Source organism: Oncorhynchus tshawytscha, unplaced genomic scaffold (assembly GCF_018296145.1).
Source record: "Oncorhynchus tshawytscha isolate Ot180627B unplaced genomic scaffold, Otsh_v2.0 Un_contig_1447_pilon_pilon, whole genome shotgun sequence".
NCBI lineage: Eukaryota > Metazoa > Chordata > Actinopteri > Salmoniformes > Salmonidae > Oncorhynchus > Oncorhynchus tshawytscha.
Genome location: NW_024609062.1, coordinates 62501 through 80000, shown reverse-complemented (window position 1 = coordinate 80000; position 17500 = coordinate 62501). Strand labels below are relative to the sequence as shown.

General features: G+C 49.8%; 1 protein-coding gene across 1 annotated transcript in view; it reads right to left on the bottom strand.

The window, feature by feature from the left end:
- Positions 1–222: 222 nt before the first annotated feature.
- The window catches only part of LOC121844168 (unconventional myosin-XV-like), a gene marked incomplete at its 5' end in the record, with an annotated part of 77232 nt that continues 59954 nt past the window's right edge, over positions 223–17500 (bottom strand). The window contains 2 exons of the mRNA XM_042314086.1: positions 223–250; positions 3485–3552. Of these exons, the coding sequence (XP_042170020.1) occupies positions 238–250; positions 3485–3552 (81 nt within the window). The remainder of the gene's footprint in view (positions 251–3484; positions 3553–17500) is intronic.

Below are 17500 nucleotides of genomic sequence, written 5' to 3'. Positions count from 1 at the left end.
CAGTAGTATTACAGTAGTATTACAGGAGTATTACAGTATTATAGCCATGGCCTGCATGGTCATCTGCTGGGCCTGAAAAAACAGGAACATTGTTGTATTACAGTAGTATTAGAGTAGTATTACAGTATTATAGCCATGGCCTGCATGGTCATCTGCTGGGCCTGAAAAAACAGGAACATTGTTGTATTACAGTAGTATTACAGGAGTATTACAGTATTATAGCCATGGCCTGCATGGTCATCTGCTGGGCCTGAAAAAACAGGAACATAGTAGTATTACAGTAGTATTACAGTAGGATTACAGTATTATAGCAGTATTATAGTAGGATTACAGTGGTATTACAGTATTATAGCAGTATTATAGTAGTATTACAGTAGTATTATAGAAGTATGGTGGCAGTATTACAGTAGGATTACAGTAGTATTACAGTATTATAGCAGTATTATAGCAGTATTATAGTAGTATTACAGTAGTATTATAGAAGTACGGTGGCAGTATTACAGTAGGATTACAGTATTATAGCAGTATTATAGTAGTATTACAGTAGTATTATAGAAGTACTGTAGCAGTATTACAGTAGGATTACAGTAGTATTATAGAAGTACTGTAGCAGTATTACAGTAGGATTACAGTATTATAGTAGTATTACAGTAGTATTATAGAAGTACTGTAGCAGGTTTATAGTAGTATTATATCATTACTACAGAGCATTATAGTAGATTACAGTATGATTATAGCAGCTTATAGTACATAAGCTGAATCGTACAATACCAGATCCGACACTCGTCGGATGTGGCAGGGCTTGCAAACTTTTACGGACTACAAAGGGAAGCACAGCCAAGAGCTGCCCAGTGACACGAGCCTACCAAACGAGAGAAATAACTTCTATGCTCGCTTCGAGGCAATCAAAACTGAAGCATGCATGAGAGCATCAGCTGTTCTGGATGACTATGTGATCTCACGCTCTCCGTAGCCGATGTGAGTGAGACCGTGAAACAGGTCAACATTCACAAGGCCACAGGGCCAGACGGATTACCAGGACATGTACTCCGAGCATACACTGACCAATGTCTTCACTGACATTTTCAACCTGTCCCTGACCGAGTCTGTAATACCAACGTGGTTTAAGCAGACCACCATAATCCCTGTGCCCAAGAACACCAAGGTAACCTGCCTAAATGACTAACGACCCATAGCACTCATGTCTGTAGCCATGAAGTGCTTAGAAAGGCTGGTCATGGCTCACATCAACACCATTATCCCAGAAATCCTAGACCCACTCCAATTTGCATACCACCCCAACAGATCCACAGATGATGCAATCTCTTTTGCACTCCACACTGCCCTTTCCCACCTGGACAAAAGGAACACCTATGTGTGAATGCTGTTCATTGACTACAGCTCAGCGTTCAACACCATAGTGTCTCAAAGCTCATCACTAAGCTAAAGACCCTGGGACTAAACACCTCCCTCTGCAACTGGATCCTGGACTTCCTGACGGGCTGCTCCAAGTGGTAAGGGTAAGTAACAATACATCAGCCACACTGATCCTCAACACAGGAGTCCCTCAGTGGTGCATGCTCAGTCCCCTCCTGTACTCCCTGTTCACCCATGACTGCATGGCCAGGCACGACTCCAACACCATCATTAAGTTTGCCGATGACACAACAGTGGTAGGTCTGATCACCGACAACGATGAGACAGCCTATAGGGAGGAGGTCAGAGACCTTACCGTGTGGTGCCAGGATATTAACCTCTCCCTCGACGTGATCAAGACAAAGGAGATGATTGTGGAATACAGGAAAAGGAGGACTGAGCACGTCCCCATTCTCATCGACGGGGCTGTATGTAGTGGAGCAGAAGGAGAGCTTCAAGTTCCTTGGTGTCCAAAAAACTAACATGTTCCAAGCACATCAAGACAGTGGTGAAAGGACACGACAAAGCCTATTCCCCTCAGGAGACTGAAAAGATTTGGTCCTCAGATCCTCAAAAAGTTCTACAGCTGCACCATTGAGAGCATCCTGACGGGTTGCATCACCACCTGGTATGGCAACTGCTCGGCCTCCGACCGCAAGGCACTACAGAGGGTAGTGCGTACGGCCCAGTACATCCCTGGGGCCAAGCTTCCTGCCATCCAGGACCTCTATACCAGGTGGTGTCAGAGGAAGGCCCTAAAAATTGCCAAGGGCTCCAGCCACCCTAGTCATAGACTGTTCTCTCTGCTACTGCACGGCAAGCTGTACCGGAGCGACCAAGTCTAGGCCCAAAAGGCTTCTTAACAGCTTCTACTCCTTAAGACTCCTGAACAGTTGATCAAATGGCTACCCGGACTATTTGCATTGTCCCTAACCTCCATCTTCGGAGGGTAGGGACAATGCATTCAGCTGCTGCTGTTTATTCTCCATGCATTGTCACTTTACCTTGTTACCTCGACTAACCGGTGCCCCCGCACATTGACTGTACCCCCTTTATATAGCCTCGCTACTGTTATTTTATTATTGCTCCTTAATTATTATTATTATATATATATTTTTTTGTATTATTCATTATTTGTTCTTTTCTTACTTAAAAAAAATCTATTTTTATTTTTTTACTTCAGTTTAATTTAGAAAAATACTTTCACTGTAAGAGCCTACAATTGTTGTATTCGGCGCATGTGACAAATAAAATTTGATTTGATTTTGAATTGATAGTTTTTATACTGAACTAAAATAAAATGCAACAATTTCAAAGATTTTACTGAGTTACAGTTCATAGAAGGAAATCAGTCAATTGAAAGACATCCATTAGGCCCTAATCTATGGATTTGGGCAGGGGCACAGCCATGGGTAAACCTGGGAGGGCATAGGCCCACCCACTTGGGAGCCAGGTCCTGCCAATCAGAATGAGTTTTTCCCCAGAAAACGGGCTTTATCACAGACAGAAATACTCCTCAGCACCTTCCCCCTCTCCCCCTCCTCAGACAATCCCGCAGGTGAAGAAGTCGGATATGGAGGTCGTGGGCTGGCGTGGTTACACGTGGTCTGCGGCTGTGAGGGCGATTGGACGTACTGACTAATTCTCTTAAATGTCATTGGAGGCAGCTTATGGTAGAGCAAAGAACATTCACATTTTGGGCAACACCTCTGTTGCACATTCCTGCAATCAGCATGCCAATTGCACCGTCCTTCAAAACTTGAGACATCTGTGGCATTGTGTTGTGTGACAAAACTGCACATTTTAGAGTGGCCTTTTATTGTTCCCAGCACAAGGTGCATCTGAGTAATGTTCATGCTGTTTAATCAGCTTCTTGATATGACATACCTGTCAGGTGGATGGATTATCTTGACAAAGGAGAAATGCTCACTAACAGGGATGTAAACGAATTTGTGAGAAAGAAGCTGTTTGTGCATCTGGAACATTTCTGGGATCTTATGTTTCAGCTCATGAAACATGGGACCAACACTTTACATATTTTTGTTCAGTATAGTATAATGAGACAAACCAGTATGATGGCTTGCTGGTTGATGATGGTCTGTTGCTGCTGAGCCATCCCTGTCTGTTCTGGAGAACCTGGAGAAACACACAGACAGACAGTTTCAACACAACTAGAAACAACCATCCTCCTCTTGAGATACAAAAAGATGAACACACACACGGTAGGGTACAGGGTTAGTGTCTGACTTAGTAGGGTACAGGGTAGGGTGCAGGGTTAGTGTCTGACTCGGTAGGGTACAGGGTTAGTGTATGACTCGGTAGGGTACAGGGTTAGTGTCTGACTCGGTAGGGTACAGGGTTAGTGTCTGACTTGGTAGGGTACAGGGTTGGTGTCTGACTCGGTAGGGTACAGGGTTAGTGTCTGACTTAGTAGGGTACAGGGTAGGGTGCAGGGTTAGTGTCTGACTTAGGAAGGGTACAGGGTTAGTGTCTGACTCGGAAGGGTACAGGGTTACAGGGTTTAGTGTCTGACTCGGTAGGGTACAGGGTTAGTGTCTGACTTGGTAGGGTACAGGGTTAGTGTCTGACTCGGTAGGGTACAGGGTTAGTGTCTGACTTGGTAGGGTACAGGGTTAGTGTCTGACTCGGTAGGGTACAAGGTTAGTGTCTGACTCGGTAGGGTACAGGGTTAGTGACTGACTTGGTAGGGTACAGGGTTAGTGTCTGACTTAGTAGGGTACAGGGTAGGGTACAGGGTTAGTGTCTGACTCAGAAGGGTACAGGGTTAGTGTCTGACTTGGTAGGGTACAGGATAGGGTACAGGGTTAGTGTCTGACTTGGTAGGGTACAGGGTTAGTATCTGACTTGGTAGTGTACAGGGTAGGGTACAGGGTTAGTGTCTGGCTTGGTAGGGTACAGGGTTAGTGTCTGACTTGGTAGGGTACAGGGTAGGGTACAGGGTTAGTGTCTGACTCAGAAGGGTACAGGGTTAGTGTCTGACTTGGTAGGGTACAGGGTTAGTGTCTGACTTGGTAGGGTACAGGGCAGGGTACAGGGTTAGTGTCTGACTCAGTAGGGTACAGGGTTATTGTCTGAGTCAGATGGGTACAGGGTTAGTATCTGACTCGGTAGGGTACAGGGTTAGTATCTGACTTGGTAGTGTACAGGGTAGGGTACAGGGTTAGTGTCTGACTTGGTAGGGTACAGGGTTAGTGTCTGACTCGGTAGGGTACAAGGTTAGTGTCTGACTCGGTAGGGTACAGGGTTAGTGACTGACTTGGTAGGGTACAGGGTTAGTGTCTGACTTGGTAGGGTACAGGGTTAGTGTCTGACTTGGTAGGGTACAGGGTAGGGTACAGGGTTAGTGTCTGACTCAGAAGGGTACAGGTTTAGTGTCTGACTCAGTAGGGTACAGGGTTAGTGTCTGACTTGGTAGGGTACAGGGTTAGTGTCTGACTTGGTAGGGTACAGGGCAGGGTACAGGGTTAGTGTCTGACTCAGTAGGGTACAGGGTTATTGTCTGAGTCAGATGGGTACAGGGTTAGTATCTGACTCGGTAGGGTACAGGGTTAGTATCTGACTTGGTAGTGTACAGGGTAGGGTACAGGGTTAGTGTCTGACTTGGTAGGGTACAGGGTTAGTGTCTGACTCAGTAGGGTACAAGGTTAGTGTCTGACTCGGTAGGGTACAGGGTTAGTGACTGACTTGGTAGGGTACAGGGTTAGTGTCTGACTTGGTAGGGTACAGGGTTAGTGTCTGACTTGGTAGGGTCAGGGTAGGGTACAGGGTTAGTGTCTGACTCAGTAGGGTACAGGTTTAGTGTCTGACTCAGTAGGGTACAGGGTTATAGTCAGATGGGTACAGGGTTAGTATCTGACTTGGTAGGGCACAGGGTAGGGTACAGGGTTAGTGACTGACTTAGTAGGGTACAGGGTTAGTGTCTGACTCAGTAGGGTACAGGGTTAGTGTCTGACTCAGTAGGGTACAGGGTTAGTGTCTGACTCGGTAGGGTACAGGGTTAGTGACTGGCTCAATAGGCTACAGGGTCAGTGTCTGACTCAGTAGGGTACAGGGTCAGTGTCTGACTCAGTAGGGTACAGGGTTAGTGTCTGAATTGGTAGGGTACAGGGTTAGTGTCTGACTCAGTAGGGTACAGGGATAGTGTCTGGCTTGGTAGGGTACAGGGTAGGGTACAGGGTTAGTGTCTGACTCAGTAGGGTACAGGGTTAGTGTCTGACTCAGTAGGGTACAGGGTTAGTGTCTGAATCAGAAGGGTACAGGGTTAGTATCTGACTTGGTAGGGTACAGGGTAGGGGACAGGGCAGGGTGCAGGGTAGGGTACAGGGCAGGGTACAGGGCAGGGTACAGGACCAGGGCAGGGTACATGGTAGGGTACAGCGCAGGGTACAGGGCAGGGTACAGGCCAGGGCAGGGTACAGGGTAGGGTACAAGGCAGGGTACAGGCCAGGGCAGGGTACAGGGAGGGTAGAGGTCAGGCCAGGGCAGGGTGGCCAGGGCAGGGTACAGGGTAGGGTACAGGGCAGGGTACAGGGCAGGGTACAGGGATAATGTCTGACTTGGTAGCGTACAGGTTTAGTGTCTGACTTGGTTGGGTACAGGGTAGGGTACAGGGTTAGGTTAGTATCTGACTTGGTAGGGTACAGGGTAGGGTACAGGGTTAGTGTCTGACTCGGTAAGGTACAGGGTTAGTGCCTGACTTGGTAGGGTACAGGGTTAGTGTCCGACTCTGTAGGGTACAGGGTTAATGTCTGACTTGGTAGGGTACAGGGTTAGTGTCCGACTCAGAAGGGTACAGGGATAGTGTCTGACTTGGTAGTGTAAAGGGTTAGTGTCTGACTCGGTAGGGTACAGGGTAGGGTACAGGGTTAGTGTCTGACTCAGTAGGGTACAGGGTTAGTGTCTGACTTGGTAGGGTACAGGGTTAGTGTCTGACTTGGTAGGGTACAGGGCAGGGTACAGGGTTAGTGTCTGACTTGGTAGGATACAGGGTTAGTGTCTGAATTGGTAGGGTACAGGGTTAGTGTCTGACTTGGTAAGGTACAAGGTTAGTGTCTGACTTGGTAGGGTACAGGGTTAGTGTCTGACTTGGTAGGGTACAGGGTTAGTGTCTGACTTGGTAGGGTACAGGGTTAGTGTCTGAAATGGTAGGGTACAGGGTTAGTGTCTGACTTGGTAGGGTACAGGGTAGGGTACAGGGTTAGTGTCTGATTTGGTAGGGTACAGAGCAGGGTACAGGGTTAGTGTCTGACTTGGTAGGGTACAGGGTTAGTGTCTGACTTGGTAGGGTACAGGGTAGGGTACAGGGTTAGTGTCTGAATTGGTAGAGTACAGGGTTAGTGTCTGACTCAGTAGGGTACAGGGTTGGTGTCTGACTCAGTAGGGTACAGGGCTAGTGTCTCACTTGGTTGGGTACAGGGTCAGTGTCTGACTTGGTAGGGTACAGGGTAGGCTACAGGGTTAGTGTCTGACCTGGTAGGGTACAGGGTTAGTGTCTGACTCGGTAGGGTACAGGGTTAGTGTCTGACTTGGTAGGGTACAGGTTAGTGTCTGACTCGGTAGGGTACAAGGTTAGTGTCTGACTCGGTAGGGTACAGGGTTAGTGACTGACTTGGTAGGGTACAGGGTTAGTGTCTGACTTAGTAGGGTACAGGGTAGGGTACAGGGTTAGTGTCTGACTCAGAAGGGTACAGGGTTAGTGTCTGACTTGGTAGGGCACAGGGTAGGGTACAGGGTTAGTGTCTGACTTGGTAGTGTACAGGATAGGGTACAGGGTTAGTGTCTGGCTTGGTAGGGTACAGGGTTAGTGTCTGACTTGGTAGGGTACAGGGTAGGGTACAGGGTTAGTGTCTGACTCAGAAGGGTACAGGGTTAGTGTCTGACTTGGTAGGGTACAGGGTTAGTGTCTGACTTGGTAGGGTACAGGGTAGGGTACAGGGTTAGTGTCTGACTCGGTAGGGTACAGGGTTAGTGTCTGACTTGGTAGGGTACAGGGTTAGTGTCTGACTTGGTAGGGTACAGGGTAGGGTACAGGGTTAGTGTCTGACTCGGTAGGGTACAGGGTTAGTGTCTGACTCGGTAGGGTACAGGGTTAGTGTCTGACTCGGTAGGGTACAAGGTTAGTGTCTGACTCGGTAGGGTACAGGGTTAGTGACTGACTTGGTAGGGTACAGGGTTAGTGTCTGACTTGGTAGGGTACAGGGTAGGGTACAAGGTTAGTGTCTGACTCGGTAGGGTACAGGGTTAGTGACTGACTTGGTAGGGTACAGGGTTAGTGTCTGACTTGGTAGGGTACAGGGTTAGTGTCTGACTCAGAAGGTTACAGGGTTCGTGTCTGACGTGGTAGGGCACAGGGTAGGGTACAGGGTTAGTGTCTGACTTGGTAGGGTACAGGGTTAGTATCTGACTTGGTAGGGTACAGGGTAGGGTACAGGGTTAGTGTCTGACTTGTTAGGGTACAGGGTAGGGTACAGGGTTAGTGTCTGACTCAGAAGGGTACAGGGTTAGTGTCTGACTTGGTAGGGTACAGGGTAGGGTACAGGGTTAGTGTCTGATTCAGAAGGGTACAGGGTTTGTATCTGACTTGGTAGGGTACAGGGTTAGTGTCTGACTTGGTAGGGTACAGGGCAGGGTACAGGGTTAGTGTCTGACTCAGTAGGGTACAGGGTTATTGTCTGAGTCAGATGGGTACAGGGTTAGTATCTGACTTGGTAGGGCACAGGGTAGGGTACAGGGTTAGAGACTGACTTAGTAGGGTACAGGGTTAGTGTCTGACTCAGTAGGGTACAGGGTTAGTGTCTGACTCGGTAGGGTACAGGGTTAGTGACTGACTCAATAGGCTACAGGGTCAGTGTCTGACTCAGTAGGGTACAGGGTTAGTGTCTGAATTGGTAGGGTACAGGGTTAGTGTCTGACTCAGTAGGGTACAGGGTTATTGTCTGAGTCAGATGGGTACAGGGTTAGTATCTGACTTGGTAGGGCACAGGGTAGGGTACAGGGTTAGAGACTGACTTAGTAGGGTACAGGGTTAGTGTCTGACTTGGTAGGGTACAGGGCAGGGTACAGGGTTAGTGTCTGACTCAGTAGGGTACAGGGTTATTGTCTGAGTCAGATGGGTACAGGGTTAGTATCTGACTTGGTAGGGCACAGGGTAGGGTACAGGGTTAGAGACTGACTTAGTAGGGTACAGGGTTAGTGTCTGACTCAGTAGGGTACAGGGTTAGTGTCTGACTCGGTAGGGTACAGGGTTAGTGACTGACTCAATGGGCTACAGGGTCAGTGTCTGACTCAGTAGGGTACAGGGTTAGTGTCTGAATTGGTAGGGTACAGGGTTAGTGTCTGACTCAGTAGGGTACAGGGATAGTGTCTGGCTTGGTAGGGTACAGGGTAGGGTACAGGGTTAGTGTCTGACTCAGTAGGGTACAGGGTTAGTGTCTGACTCAGTAGGGTACAGGGTTAGTGTCTGAATCAGAAGGGTACAGGGTTAGTATCTGACTTGGTAGGGTACAGGGTAGGGGACAGGGCAGGGTGCGGGGTAGGGTACAGGGCAGGGTACAGGGCAGGGTACAGGCCAGGGCAGGGTACATGGTAGGGTACAGCGCAGGGTACAGGGCAGGGTACAGGCCAGGGCAGGGTACAGGGTAGGGTACAGGGCAGGGTACAGGCCAGGGCAGGGTACAGGGTAGGGTACAGGCCAGGGCAGGGTACAGGCCAGGGCAGGGTACAGGGTAGGGTACAGGGCAGGGTACAGGGCAGGGTACAGGGTTAATGTCTGACTTGGTAGCGTACAGGTTTAGTGTCTGACTTGGTTGGGTACAGGGTAGGGTACAGGGTTAGTGTCTGACTCAGAAGGGTACAGGGTTAGTGTCTGACTTGGTAGGGTACAGGGTAGGGTACAGGGTTAGTATCTGACTTGGTAGGGTACAGGGTAGGGTACAGGGTTAGTGTCTGACTCGGTAAGGTACAGGGTTAGTGCCTGACTTGGTAGGGTACAGGGTTAGTGTCCGACTCTGTAGGGTACAGGGTTAATGTCTGACTTGGTAGGGTACAGGGTTAGTGTCCGACTCAGAAGGGTACAGGGATAGTGTCTGACTTGGTAGTGTAAAGGGTTAGTGTCTGACTCGGTAGGGTACAGGGTAGGGTACAGGGTTAGTGTCTGACTCAGTAGGGTACAGGGTTAGTGTCTGACTTGGTAGGGTACAGGGTTAGTGTCTGACTTGGTAGGGTACAGGGTTAGTGTCTGACTTGGTAGGGTACAGGGTTAGTGTCTGACTTGGTAGGGTACAGGGTAGGGTACAGGGTTAGTGTCTGATTTGGTAGGGTACAGAGCAGGGTACAGGTTTAGTGTCTGACTTGGTAGGGTACAAGGTTAGTGTCTGACTTGGTAGGGTACAGGGTAGGGTACAGGGTTAGTGTCTGAATTGGTAGAGTACAGGTTTAGTGTGTGACTTGGTAGGGTACAGGGTTAGTGTCTGACTCAGTAGGGTACAGGGTTAGTGTCTGACTCAGTAGGGTACAGGGTTAGTGTCTCACTTGGTTGGGTACAGGGTCAGTGTCTGACTTGGTAGGGTACAGGGTAGGCTACAGGGTTAGTGTCTGACTTGGTAGGGTACAGGGTCAGTGTCTGACTTGGTAGTGTAAAGGGTTAGTGTCTGACTTGGTAGGGTACAGGGTAGGCTACAGTGTTAGTGTCTGACTTGGTAGGGTACAGGTTTAGTGTCTGACTCGGTAGGGTACAGGGTCAGTGTCTGACTTGGTAGTGTAAAGGGTTAGTGTCTGACTTGGTAGGGTACAGGGTAGGGTACAGGGTTAGTGTCTGATTTGGTAGGGGAAAGGGTAGGGTACGGAGTTAGTATCTGACTTGGTATTTACAGGGTTCTGACTGTCTGATCTGACTTGGTAGGGTACAGGGTGTCTGACTCTGTGTTAGTGTCTGACTCGGTAGGGTACAGGGTTAGTGTCTGACTCAGAAGGGTACAGGGTTAGTATCTCACTTGGTAGTGTAAAGGATTAGAGTCTGACTTGGTAGGGTACAGGGTAGGGTGCAGGGTTAGTGTCTGATTTGGTAGGGTACAGGGTAGGGTATAGGGCAGCATAGGGTACAGGGCAGGGTACAGGGCAGGGTGCAGGGCAGGGTACAGGGCAGGGTACAGGGTAGGGTACAGTGCTGGGTGCAGGGCAGGGTACAGGGTAGGGTACAGGGTAGGGTAGGGTGCAGGGCAGGGTACAGGGTAGGGTACAGGGCAGGGTACAGGGTAGGGTATACAGGGTAGCGTGCAGAGCAGGGGACAGGGCAGGGTACAGGGTAGGGTACAGGGTAGGGGAGAGGGCAGGGTGCAGGGTAGGGTACAGGGCAGGGTAGAGGGCAGGGTACAGGCCAGGGCAGGGTGCAGGGCAGGGTAGGGTACAGGGCAGGGTGCAGGGCAGGGTACAGGGCAGGGTGCAGGGTAGGGTAGGGTACAGGGCAGGGTGCAGGGCAGGGTACAGGGCAGGGTGCAGGGTAGGGTACAGTGCTGGGTGCATGGCAGGGTACAGGGCAGGGTACAGGGTAGGGTACAGGGCAGGGTGCAGGGCAGGGTACAGTGTAGGGTACAGGGCAGGGTACAGGTCAGGGTACAGGGCAGGGTACAGGGCAAGGTGCAGGGCAGAGTACAGGGCATGGCAGGGTAGGGTACAGGGCAGGGTACAGGGCAGGGTACAGGTCAGGGCAGGGTACAGGTCAGGGCAGGGTACAGGTCATGGCAGGGTACAGGATAGGGTACAGGGCAGGGTGCAGGTCAGGGTACAGGGCAGGGTACAGGGTAGGATACATGGCAGGGTATAGGGTACAGGTCAGGACAGGGTACAGGGCAGGGTACAGGGCAGGGTACAGGGCAGGGTACAGGGTGGGGTACAGGGCAGGGTGAAGGGTAGGGTGCAGGGTAAGGTACAGGGCAGGGTACAGGGCAGGGTAGGGTGCAGGGCAGGGTACAGGGCAGGGTGCAGGGTAGGGTACAGGGCAGGGTACAGGGTAGGGTACAGGGCAGGGTACAGGGTACAAGACAGGGTACAGGGCAGGGGACAGGGCAGGGTACAGGGCAGGGGACAGGGTACGGTACAGGGTACGGTACAGGGCACAGGGCAGGGTACAGTAACACTGCATGATAAACACACTAACACACCATACCTGGCATCACACCTGGCATCAGAGGTAGGCCTGGCATGGAAGGCATGAGTGGCATCCCATGGAGGGGGGGCATGGCAAGGGGAGGGGCAGCAGGGGGTGTAGCAGTAGTGGTTGGGGGAGCTGAAGGAGCCCGAGCAGGAGGCTGGGTGTGGTAGGGGTGGCGGGCAGCAGGGGGCGAGGCAGGAGAGGTAGGCTGGGTGTGGTAGGGGTGGTGGGCAGCAGGGGGTGAGGCAGGAGAGGTAGGCTGGGTGTGGTAGGGGTGGCGGGCAGCAGGGGGTGAGGCAGGAGAGGTAGGCTGGGTGTGGTAGGGGTGGTGGGCAGCAGGGGGTGAGGCAGGAGAGGTAGGCTGGGTGTGATAGGGGTGGCGGCCAGCAGGGGGCGAGGCAGGAAGCTGGTGGTACTGATGGTGGGAAGGGCTTGGCATTGTGGGTATAGGGGGTATCATCCCTCCCATCACTGGAAGCACTGGCACAGCTGGGTAGCAGACAGACAGGAGACAGGGTTAGGATACAGCTGGGTAGCAGACAGACAGGGTTAGGATACAGCTGAGTAGCAGACAGACAGGGTTAGGATACAGCTGGGTAGCAGACAGACAGGGTTAGGATACAGCTGGGTAGCAGACAGACAGGGTTAGGATACAGCTGGGCAGCAGACAGACAGGGTTAGGATACAGCTAGGTAGCAGACAGACAGGGTTAGGATACAGCTGGGCAGCAGACAGACAGGGTTAGGATACAGCTGGGCAGCAGACAGACAGGGTTAGGATACAGCTGGGTAGCAGACAGACAGGGTTAGGATACAGCTGGGTAGCAGACAGACAGACAGGAGACAGGGTTAGGATACAGCTGGGTAGCAGACAGACAGGAGACAGGGTTAGGGAACACCCTATACCCTAAAGAGGGTTTAGGGTATAGGGCAAAGCATCAAGAACACCAGGACTTTCTGAACGGAAACTTCATCTCACTAAATAAAAAGCCTAACAGCTGAACATAAAACCAACCCCTGAATCATTAGATATCACTGAAAACACTTCCAGTAGTGCTTTATTGTGTATGAGATCAGATAGAGAGGCCTGGTTTAAACAGGAACACACAGACAGGCCTGGTTTAAACAGGGACACACAGAGAGGCCTGGTTTAAACAGGGACACACAGAGAGGCCTGGTTTAAACAGGAACACAGAGAGAGAGAGAGAGAGAGAGAGAGAGAGAGAGAGAGGGAGAGAGAGAGAGGAGAGAGAGAGAGAGAGGCCTGGTTTAAACAGGGACACAGAGAGAGAGAGAGAGAGAGAGAGAGAGAGAGAGAGAGGAGGGTACCAAATTACCGTACAACAGACCATGTATTCACCCTGCACACCCTAATTGACAATCAAACAAACCAAAACAAAGGCAAAGTCTTCTCATGCTTTGTTGATTTCAAAAAAGCCTTCGACTCAATCTGGCATGAGGGTCTGCTATACAAACTGATGGAAAGTGGTGTTGGGGGTAAAACATACGACATTATAAAATCCATGTACACAAACAACAAGTGTGCGGTTAAAATTGGCAAAAAACACACACATTTCTTCACACAGGGTCGTGGGGTTAGACAGGGATGCAGCTTAAGCCCCACCCTCTTCAACATATATATCAACGAATTGGCGAGGGCACTAGAAAAGTCTGCAGCACCCGGCCTCCCCCTGCTAGAATCCGAAGTCAAATGTCTGCTGTTTGCTGATGATCTGGTGCTTCTGTCACCAACCAAGGAGGGCCTACAGCAGCACCTAGATCTTATGCACAGATTCTGTCAGACCTGGGCCCTGACAGTAAATCTCAGTAAGACCAAAATAATGGTGTTCCAAAAAGGTCCAGTCACCAGGACCACAAATACAAATTCCATCTAGACACTGTTGCCCTAGAGCACACAAAAACTATACATACCTTGGCCTAAACATCAGCACCACAGGTAACTTCCACAAAGCTGTGAACGATCTGAGAGACAAGGCAAGAAGGGCATTCTATGCCATCAAAAGAAACATAAATTTCAACATACCAATTAGGATCTGGCTAAAAATACTTGAATCAGTCATAGAGCCCATTGCCCTTTATGGTTGTGAGGTCTGGGGTCCGCTCACCAACCAAGACTTCACAAAATGGGACAAACACCAAATTGAGACTCTGCACGCAGAATTCTGCAAAAATATCCTCCGTGTACAACGTAGAACACCAAATAATGCATGCAGAGCAGAATTAGGCCGATACCCACTAATTATCAAAATCCAGAAAAGAGCTGTTAAATTCTACAACCACCTAAAAGGAAGCGATTCACAAACCTTCCATAACAAAGCCATCACCTACAGAGAGATGAACCTGGAGAAGAGTCCCTAAGCAAGCTGGTCCTGGGGCTCTGTTCACAAACACAAACACACACTACAGAGCCCCAGGACAGCAGCACAATTAGACCCAACCAAATCATGAGAAAACAAAAAGATAACTACTTAACACATTGGAAAGAATTAACAAAAAAACAGAGCAAACTAGAATGCTATTTGGCCCTACACAGAGAGTACACAGCGGCAGAATACCTGACCACTGTGACTGACCCAAAATTAAGGAAAGCCTTGACTATGTACAGACTCAGTGAGCATAGCCTTGCTATTGAGAAAGGCCGCCGTAGGCAGACATGGCTCTCAAGAGAAGACAGGCTATGTGCTCACTGCCCACAAAATGAGGTGGAAACTGAGCTGCACTTCCTAACCTCCTGCCCAATGTATGACCATATTAGAGAGACATATTTCCCTCAGATTACACAGATCCACAAAGAATCTCACCCATATCTACTGGGTGAAATTCCACAGTGTGCCATCACAGCAGCAAGATTTGTGACCTGTTGCCACGAGAAAAGGGCAACCAGTGAAGAACAAACACCATTGTAAATACAACCCATATTTATGCTTATTTATTTTATCTTGTGTCCTTTAGCCATTTGTACATTGTTAGAACACTGTATATATATATAATATGACATTTGTAATGTCTTTACTGTTTTGAAACTTCTGTATGTGTAATGTTTACTGTTAATTTTTGTTGTTTTTCACTTTATATATTCACTTTGTATGTTGTCTACCTCACTTGCTTTGGGAATGTTAACACATGTTTCCCATGCCAATAAAGCCCTTGAATTGAATTGAATTGAATTGAGAGAGAGGCCTGGTTTAAACAGGGACACAGAGAGAGAGAGGCCTGGTTTAAACAGGGACACAGAGAGAGAGAGAGAGAGAGAGAGAGAGAGAGAGAGAGGCCTGGTTTAAACAGGAACGCAGAGAGAGAGAGAGAGAGAGAGAGAGAGAGAGAGAGAGAGAGAGAGAGAGAGAGAGAGAGAGAGGCCTGGAGAAACAGGGACACAGAGAGAGAGAGAGAGAGAGAGAGAGAGAGAGAGAGAGAGAGAGAGAGAGGAGAGAGAGAGAGAGAGAGAGAGAGGTTTAAACAGGGACACAGAGAGAGAGAGAGAGAGAGAGAGAGAGAGCCTGGTTTAAACAGGGACACAGAGAGAGAGAGAGACTATAATATAGTAATATAATAGTAATATAAATATCTATAAGTCCGGAACAGTAATGTTACAAGGTAACCACAAACAGTTTCAGCTGGACTTTCACCTAATCAAAGAATTAGCTCAGCAGGAGAAACTCTCCCTTGATAAAGATACCCCCACCCCGAGAGGATCAGACCAGACCTCTTCATTATGTAACCCCACAGATGAGCAACCCCAGCGGAGGGTCAACCTCCCAGCACAGATTACCACTCCCTCATTGAAATGAAGGACAAATTCACCCAGCTGGAGATAAGGCAGGTGGAGCTGGAACAGCAGGTGATTACACTTCAGTCAGCACAGACCCAGACAACAGTCCAGCACAACAACAGCCCCTTAACCAGACCCGGAGAGCTGGAGGTGGACAGAGACATATCTGCACTTTGGACAGTGGTGAGACAAATACAACAGGAGAAAGAGGAGCAGAACAGAGCACTAGAGGAGAGTATCAGACTGCTGGTGGAGGAGAGGTTGAGGGGGATGGAGGAGAGGGTGAGGGGGATGGAGGAGAAGTTGAGGGGGACGGAGTGTGACAGAGAACAACCCACTAGAGAGGTGGCCACCCCCACAGAGAAGCCAGCAGAACAGCCCACCTCAGCACCCAACAAAAGTCTCGACACCACAGCAGAACAGTCCACACCAGACCCTGACCATAGAGTCGACATCACAGCACAACAGACAAATGAAGAACCCCAAGCCCAGAGGCTCTCACCCCTCTGAGCACCCCCTGTCAGCCACCCTGATAGCCCTTCTGACAACCCCCCACACCCACTGAGGACAAACACAAGACACAGATTGTACTACTTATGGACTCAAATGGGAAATATATCGAAGAAAAAAACTTTTCCCAAACACAGTGTGTCTAAACTCTGGTGTCCAAACACCCAGCGCGCCCTAGACCTTCTGTCTGAGGCCAAACTAGGCTCACCCAGCCACATAATAATACACACAGGCACAAACGACCTGAGAGCACAGCAGGAAAGAGTGGCCACAGCACTGAAGGGAGTGATTGAAAAGGCTTCTTCTACTTTCCCCAACGCACAAGTGGTTATCTCCACCCTGCTACCACGAAAAGACTTCCACCCCGCCACAATACAGCGGGTAAATGCAAGTATTTCCCGTGACTGTGCCTCAAAACCAAACGTTTTCCTGGCCCACCACTCCACCCTGGACTTGAACAGCCTCTATGACCAGGTCCACCTCTACAAGGCAGCAGTGCCCACCTTTGCCCGGACTCTAAAGGACATCGCTCTCAAACGTATCCCCAACACTCTACACAGGAGCAACAGATCAATAGACACCCCACCCAGACCAGCGAGACACCCTCCCAGATCTGCAGGACCTCCCCTGGACCTACACATAGAGGACCCACGCCAAGAGGAATTACATCCAGACCACAGTACACCCAGACACATCCACACCCCCACCCCAACCAATCAACACCCCCCACGTCAACCATGCCCACACTCCATTTAGGCCCCCTCAGATCAGACCTATGCCACTCCTGCCCACCCCATGCACCCCACCCCCAAAGAGGGCCTCAACATGGAAGCCACACATACGCCCAGGTAGTGAGCGGGCAAACAGTCCCAACCCCCACTCACACACTCGCCCAAGCCAATGGCATGTACCAGATGCTCAGCAGGCTCTGCTCACACTTACTGGCCTGAGGCTAAACCACGACCAACAACATTGGACACTCTATGGAACAAAAAGCCTTCACTATATTATCCTGGAATATCCAAGGCCTGAGGTCATCTGCCTTTGGCCTAAAGAGCAGAAACCCGGACTTCACCAAAGAAATCGGTAATACAGACATTGTCATCCTGCAAGAAACCTGGTATAGAGGAGATGGACCCACTGGTTGCCCTCTAGGTTACAGAGAGCTGGTAGTCCCATCCACCAAACTACCAGGTGTGAAACAGGGAAGGGACTCAGGGGGTATGCTAATTTGGTATAGAGCAGACCTAACTCACTCCATTAAATTAATCAAAACAGGAACATTCTACATTTGGCTAGAAATTCAAAAAGAAATTATCCTAACAGAGAAAAATGTCCTCCTGTGTGCTACCTATATCCCCCCCACTAGAATCCCCATATTTTAATGAAGACAGCTTCTCCATCCTGGAGGGGGAAATCAATAATTTCCAGGCCCAGGGACATGTACTAGTCTGTGGTGACCTAAATGCCAGAACCGGACAAGAACCTGACACCCTCAGCACACAGGGGGACAAACACCTGCCTGGAGGTGACAGCATTCCCTCCCCCATATGCCCCCCTAGGCACAACTATGACAACATAACCAACAAAAACGGGTCACAACTCCTGCAGCTCTGT